The sequence below is a fragment of the Ricinus communis genome, chromosome 4 (genome assembly GCF_019578655.1).
Source record: "Ricinus communis isolate WT05 ecotype wild-type chromosome 4, ASM1957865v1, whole genome shotgun sequence".
In the NCBI taxonomy this organism is placed as follows: domain Eukaryota; kingdom Viridiplantae; phylum Streptophyta; class Magnoliopsida; order Malpighiales; family Euphorbiaceae; genus Ricinus; species Ricinus communis.
The window spans coordinates 29,375,463-29,384,143 of NC_063259.1; the positions used below are offsets into that span (position 1 = coordinate 29,375,463).

Sequence of the window (8,681 nt, forward strand, 5' to 3'; positions counted from 1 at the left end):
GGGTGGTGGAGTTATATATAGTGCAACCAAGGGAAGGTTGGTCAAGGGACTGTCAATCCAACTGGCTAAGTTAAAAACTACCACATAAGACAAGGGGCACCAATAATTCTGACTACAAATTTATGGGCAAAATTTTCTCTGGCCCTAACTAAAATTACAGGTCCAAGTTGAGCGCTAATGTCAATGTCATTAGCATTAATTGAAATTTGAAAGCTTACCTGTAATTGATTATAAAACTTATGGTTATAGTTAACCTCAAAAAATTATCCTGGGGAGCTTCCAGGACACCGCCTTTCAAAATATTTAAAGCCTCTTAAATACACATTGGACATTTTTTAATCACAGTTAGCTTGATATTTCTACCCTCTACACTCATTTCCTATGATTAATGCATTGGCTAGCTGTAATGTCGTTTAATGGAGAGACATTAGAAAATTTTCAAATGAATAACAGAAACCTGCGGCTACGTATCAGGACTAGTTGATCCTTTCTTAGAGACAAATTATACAAGACCCCCATGTTAGTCCTGACAGCAATCCAACCCAACAATCTTATTTTAGTTATGAGAATCTCAAGTATTTATGCAATTTTGATAATAATATCAGAATAGAATATGACAATGTGCGAGTTGTTAACAGTCCTCTTGTGTACGGGCTGTTTGAGGACTCTAAAATGATGGATTATACGTCAAACCATGTAATTTACTGAAATAATTATTTGTTTGAGCAGTTTGGTTTTGCTGTTCTAACTACCAATGTGAATCAGGAAGACTGTCTTTAAAATATTGATTAAAAGAGTTTTTATTTTTTATTTTTTGAAATTAATACTTTTAATATATACTCTCTTTGCTTAACTATTAAAAAGACGCTCTATAGTTTTAATCTGAATGTCAAACATATATCAGGCCGACATCCTGAAGGTATAAAATGGCTGGAGCAGTTGATGTTGATGTGTAACTGAAACTTGAAGTTACAGTAAATGGTATTGTTAGGCTAATTATGAACTTAAAACAGTTATGCAATACCCTTTCCAGCATGCTTATAGGACCCATGTAGAACAATACTTGATATTAATTGTCGACAGGAACAACAAAACAAATGCGTAGTTTAATACACTGTCTGGTAGTTCTGAGTGGAAGGGAAAATCAAACACGCCTAATTACGCGGGACAATGACAAGAACATTAATAATTGAATCACTATTGGCAATCCAACACACTAACAACAATTAATGCAAATAATTCTCGCTTGATATGCGAGAGACCATGACAAAAACATAGCTGAATTGCTGTTGACAGTCTCTCATGAAGTTATCCAGTACACTTGATGCAAATAATTCTCTCTTGTTCCATTATCATCAACAGCAGTAACATAAATTTCAATTCATATAATTCATTGGTGCATTGTACATTACACAACGTCTTAGAAAATACTTGGATGTTTCTGTATTTTTCATTTCCATGCATGTATCATCCAAGAAAAGAGATGGAGGATTCTGATGGAATAGGGGCGCTAAAGGAAACAAGAGTCAACGAGCTTCAGGAGACCTGTTTTAGCAGAAAAGGACAACTTAGTTTTACCTATTTGTAATGAGATAGAAAAAAATAAATATTCATATCACATTTAAAATCAATGAGAAAGATTAAGAATCCATAATAAAATTTGCTGGCTATACCAAGTGGTATGTTTTTGCTTCCCGAAAGGTCTAACAATGATCTAGATCCACATCAAGCTGCTTCCTTCTGTAACACATAGATAAACACAGCCAACCCCATTTATTCAATTTTCTGTCTTCTGGTCTCTATTAGCATTATAAGGTCCCATATCTGTCTGATCTTGCAGGGAAGATGATGCGATTTGTGGCTGTGATGAAGCTCCAACATGATTATATTCTTGTATAAATTATTATATAATCTCTGCTTCTCCCTTTCGCTTCGGGCTGCAATCAGATTCCAAGAAATTAATAATATATATAAAACCAAGAACGTGCATGACATGAGAGTCAGAAGGTGATGAGAAATGGGAAGCTTATAATATGTATAAACAAGTTGTGGGTAGAAAGATTCTGCTTAAAAATGGTAATGCATCCTTCGTAGGAGACATGTCTGCATGGGTCAACACTCTTAATTTATTTTCTAATTTGCTATAAATTGCAACATCAAATTTGTATTTTGCTGGAGAAGCTTAAAAGATCTCTTTGCGTATGCGTGTGTGTGTGTGCTCGTGTGTATATGCGTTGGCAAGAGGTGTTTCTCACATGTCTATCTTCTTCATAATATCTCAATTATTTATCATATGCAATAAGCATGTAAACTAAGTGATTCTTGAAGTTGTTTTTGGCCGTTTTGTACACGTTTATATTCTTTTGTCTACTGGCTATACGTACTTCGTTCACCACATATATATATATTCACGTGGTGCAAATATAATTCTTGATGAAACCAAACGTAGGTTTAGATATCATTGCTATCAACTATTAAATCTTCGTCGGCAAATCTTTAGGGAAAGCAAACTTAGAGCTAATCTTTAAAGTATATTTAAACAATTAAGGCAGCGCAGAAGAGGACCAAACCATCTGATACAGATGGTTTTTTTATTAGCTCCGAGATCTGTATGTACTGTAAGTAACATCTTACTTGAGAAGTGGCGGAACTTAATTCATTACTTTACTAATTTCGATGGTATCAATTATGTGCAGAAGTTTCAAGAAGTTGAACAAGTAGCTTTACAAGGCAGGACTAGGCATCCTGTCCTATATATGTTTTAGAAGAGTGCTTCCCTCTTATGGCTCGTTTTCTGCCCACGAATGGGGTTCAAGGGTCTGATCTTCGGTGACAAATGGGATGTAAGTAGACCTTACAAGAAACTGGAAACAGATTGAATCCCTAAGCTAGTTAGCCTGTAACTAAATTGTATGGAAATAGAAACTGAACATATCATGCAATCCGACACAACATCAAAATACGAAGACTTTTTAAGATAATATGAAACTAAACGCTGAGAAAATATTATATTATTAGATGAAACATACATTACTATTATTCGTAATATTAGAACAAGCAATAGGTACCAATTAAAATAGACACCTTGTAATTTAAGAATATTAATTTTTTAATATAACAGAGAAAATATTTAGCTGCAAAATAAATAAATAAATAACTAAGAAATAATAATATTAATATGAAAAAGAAATATTAAAAAAAAAATTTAAATAGAAAAAAATTAAGAACCCTTCTCTAATAGAAAATCCAAATAAATAGACACAAACAGAGTTATTAAAAGTTTTTCTCAGAAAATGGTATAAAACTCTTTTTTGAAATTTATATCCGACATGGAAATTACACTTGTAAGTGACCTAAGGTTTCAATAATAATATTATATATAATTACTTCAGCATGCTAAACCATTAAATTGGTTATTACCAACCGATGTATTTCCATTCCAGAGAGTAAATATGGAAGTTAAGAGGCGGAATGTTTTAAACTGTCTCCAAGTTTCATGGTCGATTAAGGGTTCGCTTGCTTGCTAGCCTGTACTGTAATCCTCAGGGCTTGAATCCTAATAAATAGCAAAGGGTTCTTCAAGGGAAATTTGAAGCCAGCAGTTCAAAATGAAGTATTTAAACTTGTTTGCAGAAGGTAACGAAGCAGCCCAGTCCAATTGACGAGAACGTAACAAGATCTATTTTGAAGCCAGGCCTACACCGATAAAACTCGCGTTTAAGCCCATCATAAGCTTTGCCTTACCTACTCACTCGCTTCCTGTCCTTTCCCTCTGCCCTCTGTTTAAATTAGATTATAGTAGTCATCTTACTGTTGGAGAAATTATAGTGCGTGGAGTATGGAGGACTAGTTGACGAAGTAAAAGAACAGGACAATTCTCCTCCATTTATTCGCAAACTGATAAAATAAGAGAAAAATATAAAATAAAACTTACGTGGCAAAAGGAGTTTTTCCTTTTCCTCATCTCATGCACCATGGCCCGCACATAAGAATATCAACGCTGCCCGATCAGCACCTTCACTAACTTGTCCTCTTGAGCGCCACAGACTCTTTCTTTGCGCAGAAGAAAGCAAGCGCTAGCGAGCCTGATAATCGGGTCAATCATCTAAATGGGTAATTCGTTTTGTTTTCTGTGTGGGTGCATAGACCAGGCTAGTATAGGCGTCATCGAGAGGTGGGGCCGCTTCGAGAAATTGGCTGAGCCTGGTCTCCACTTCTTCAACCCTTGCGCTGGTCAGTTTCTCGCCGGTGTCCTCTCCACCAGAATTAGCTCCCTCGATGTCCGCATCGAAACCAAGACTAAGGTTTTTCAATTTTATTTCTCCATTTTAATTGATTCTGATTATCCTATTTTAGGTTTTCTTTAAAACTTTAACCGACTCATAATTTGTGATTATGATCTTCAATTCGAGAAATTAATTATGATCGTATTGTTATATAGGACAATGTGTTCGTACAACTGGTATGCTCAATTCAGTACAGAGTAGTCAAGGCAAATGCTGATGATGCTTTTTACGAGTTGGCAAACCCTGAAGAGCAGATTCAGGCTTATGTTTTTGATGGTGATTCTTTATGATGACAACCTGTATTTGATTTATTATCTTGGATTTCACCTGATTATTATGCATTAATTTGTTTTCTTAAAGTGGTTCGAGCTCTTGTTCCAAGAATGACTTTGGATGAACTCTTTGAGCAGAAAGGTGAAGTTGCTAAAGCTGTCTTGGAGGAACTTGAGAAGGTAATTAAATTATTCCATGCTTTTCTTTAATAAGCACTTGGGCATTCATTTTGGTGCTTCCTGTTTTTGTTTGTTTAGATGCTTAATAGGGCAATATGTATATATTTTGTTGGATTCATGGAATAGGTGATGGGAGCTTATGGATACAGCATAGAGCACATTCTGATGGTTGACATTATACCTGATGCCTCTGTCCGTAAGGCAATGAATGAGATTAATGCAGGTATCTTTCGTTTCTGGAATCTGACTCTTATTATTTCACCTGAAGTCCTAGACCTTTTGATTTCAAATATTGGAAATAAACTTGCTGATGATTGAAAACAGGAAGTCCATAACTATAATTCTTGGAAGGATTTCTCTTTTGTTTTTGAGAACAAATCATACTAGCCTCAATTTTTATGGACTGACAGTGTGTGGTTGTTGCCATCCAGTTGTAATGGCACATGAGATGCTAAGCAGCCAAACTGAAACTTATGGTTGCTATGGAAATAGAGATTCCATCTTCAAAATGCTACTTGAGAAATGAGTTATAGTTCCTTTCTGCACATACAAAGTTCAGAATTTATCCAAATATAATATGAAATAGTAGACAACAGTAATCTTAGATGTCTGTTATATTGGCCGTCCATAGCTGTTTTCTATGAAATCCAAACAAAAAGTTCATAAACATTATTTAGAGTCATTTGTAGATACTTTATTAGTCACTCTAAGAACATAACACTTGATTGCATATGCTTGTGATATGGCTGTAGCTTTTTTGCCTTACAACTTAGACTTTACAAATTTCAAGTCACTAGCATGAAATAGGCATCAAACTAACTCCTAAGTAATGGTTTCAGCAGTAACTAGTTTGTGATTTGCTTAAAACATCAATACACTTGAAGTGTTATTTTGCTCTATGGGATTGATCTTCAGATTTATGAGCTACTGGATCTTCAATTTTCATTATTTCTGAACTAACAAAGAATCCAGTGACCAATGGCAAACTTGCTATTGATGGTTTCCTAGTCTCGCTCTTTGATTTTAGTTTGACTGTAAGTATTAAATATTTATTTTGTAATGTAGCTCAAAGGCTTCAGCTGGCTAGTGTATACAAAGGGGAAGCAGAGAAGGTGCTCCAAGTCAAAAAGGCAGAAGCTGAAGCTGAAGCCAAGTACCTTGGTGGGGTTGGTGTAGCCAGGCAGAGGCAAGCAATAACAGATGGATTGAGAGAGAACATCTTGAATTTTTCTCACAAGGTGGAGGGCACCACTGCTAAGGAGGTGATGGATCTCATCATGGTCACCCAATACTTTGACACAATTAAAGACCTTGGCAACTCATCTGAGAAGACTACTATCTTTATTCCCCATGGCCCTGGCCATGTAAGGGATATTGGTGAGCAAATACGCAATGGTATGATGGAGGCAGCCAGTGCACAGGTGAATGCGGATTAAACGGAGTGGGTATGCTACTGAGTATTATCCCTTTTGCATAGTATGTCCAGATTTTAAACACGTTTTTGTTGGTACTTCTGTTTGCATATAGCTTGAATAGGATGATATTGTACAGCAGGATAGTGGTGCGTTGGCAATACAAAGTCCAATCAGGTCTAAAGAATGCAACATAAGGCATCTACAGTTGCTTTTTTTTTTTTTTTCCCTAGAAAAAGGTTCTTAAAACTCTTATTGTTGTCAACACAAATCTGATTTAATAACCTGCGGTTAATGATTTGAAGGAAAGTCCTTAATGTTTATACAAATAATAGTTTAGGGACTTCTATGAACACAAATAAAATTATAAGGATCTAACGCCAAAAAGTTACAATAGTTCGGTGATTTTAAAATGTGTTTGCCCTGGTTTTAAATTTAACCGAATTTTTTTAAACTTCTTGTTAAGATGGATGAAAGCTTTTATTTAAACCATGAATTCGAGCTAAGTTGGATTTCCGAAATTTAATATTTCTAGTATGCGATGAAAATTATAATTTTTTATTTATAAAACAGTGAAATTCGTTCAAATTAAATATTTGAACAGTGATTATAATAAATTAAGATTTTAAAATATGAAATAGTAGGATACATGAGATAATTTTCAGAAGTTTACTATACGATTATTACAAACTTTAAAATTCATCAAAATAAAGCGTAATTTTTTGTTTTTGCATAAATCGAGTGATACTAGATATTTGTTTTGACTTCCACTTCTTGGAGGACCTGAGAATAGGTTTTGCCGATTAAATATCCATAAATTTTATTGTTGTCTAATAGTGACTGGGTGTTGGAGCAAATGTCGGGAAAAGAATTGCAGTAACTCTTTTTGTCCACATAATAAAAAAAGAAAAAGAAAACAGAAGTTGATCTCGTATTTAGTTTATCAATTGGACTGAAGGGCGTACGGTGATCGATTTGTGGTGCCAAACAGAACAGATCAATAGCAAATGGAGTTTATTGTAATTTCGAGTTAAATTCAATATGGTGAATTTAACCAAGTTTCTTTTTTCATAAATGACACGATGACGAAATTATCCTCCTTAATTTTAATTTTATGCTTGATTGAATCACATTCTATAAAATTCTATTTAACTCGTTTTAAAATAAAAATTTAATTTAGAGTTATATCGAATTAGTTTTATAAAATTTGTTACTCGCAAATGTATAAACTGAATGATAGTACGAGCAAGTTCACCGAGAGGTCGATTTCACAAGGAACTATAGAGCATATACTACAAAGACTAGCTATCACACAAAAACACTAAAAATAAATTTAAACACTCTGAGCCAATATTTTAAGAAAATTTAAAATTTATAAAAGGATTTAAATAAATTTAAAAGTAAATATACAAATGAAATAATTAATGAAAACTATATGATAAAATAGTATTTAGTCTAGTCAATACTTAGTAATCTCTTCTTTTTTTAAATGTCTAATAAATGAGATGGTGATATATATTTTTTCTAAGTCATTCAAACTAATGATGTAACCTAAATTTTTATATATCAACATAGATTAAAATAAAAATAGTGTTTCTAATACATTTAACCTAAAGATTTTCATAACAAATATTATGATTATCAATTAGCAATAATAGATGCAACTAGTAAAGTTACCAAGGTAAAAAAATCATCCATTAAACTTATAATTAAATAAGGTTTGTACATAAGTAAAAAAATTAAATTAAATACTTATGGAACATTAGTCTGACATATTTAATTTAATGATCATTGTAATTAAATATAAAGACATAAAAGTAAAATAGAAAATTAAAGCTCCCTTAAAATTCAGAAATTTTCCAAATTACGAAGATGATTGATTCTCACTCTCCACTTCTTGAAAAGCTTCTGCAGAGAATTTGCAGAAAGAAGAATGATATCCCGATACAAACTGAACTCCTCTTGTTTAATTAGTCTCTACTACTTATAGAGATTTATTTTTCAGAGTCATTCTCAAATCACAATACTTCTATAGTTATCCTCTTAACTATCCTAACTAAAATAAACAACTTAAAATTGATAATTCTTAATTGCATAATAACTAATTAATTTTTCATTGTGGGCTTTGTATTTTTCGACTAGACCTGCAAAATTAGTAGTATATATGTCTTTATTCTAAACCTCAGCAACGACAGTCCATTTTAAGCCGATTTATATATATTTTAGATTATATTTTTTCTTTTTGGCAATTAACACAAAAAATTAGACAATAATACTAAAGTGAGATAATAAACACATATTTCTACGTATTATGAATATAAAATATATCAATGAATCATAAAAATATCTTAAATATATATACATAATATGATAGCATAAACAAATATGTAAAATAAAAAACATAAAACAATTTAGATTTTTACAATCCATATCACCTCTATAAAATTGATAGATTGCAAAAATCTCATTGCATATATCAGGTCTTAATGAATTTGGATTTTGTTTCACCTAAATATGGAATAAAAATCTAA

At 32.8% G+C, this 8,681-nt stretch overlaps 1 protein-coding gene across 1 annotated transcript; it reads left to right on the top strand.

The window, feature by feature from the left end:
- The first annotated feature begins 3,935 nt into the window (after positions 1 to 3,935).
- LOC8266036 (hypersensitive-induced response protein 4) lies at positions 3,936 to 6,371 on the top strand. The gene is made up of 5 exons (XM_002510869.4): positions 3,936 to 4,304; positions 4,442 to 4,562; positions 4,647 to 4,738; positions 4,865 to 4,961; positions 5,804 to 6,371. Exons 1-5 carry the CDS (start codon positions 4,110 to 4,112, stop codon positions 6,172 to 6,174), a joined length of 876 nt encoding a protein of 291 aa, XP_002510915.1. The 5' UTR covers positions 3,936 to 4,109; the 3' UTR covers positions 6,175 to 6,371.
- The last annotated feature ends 2,310 nt before the right edge of the window (positions 6,372 to 8,681 follow it).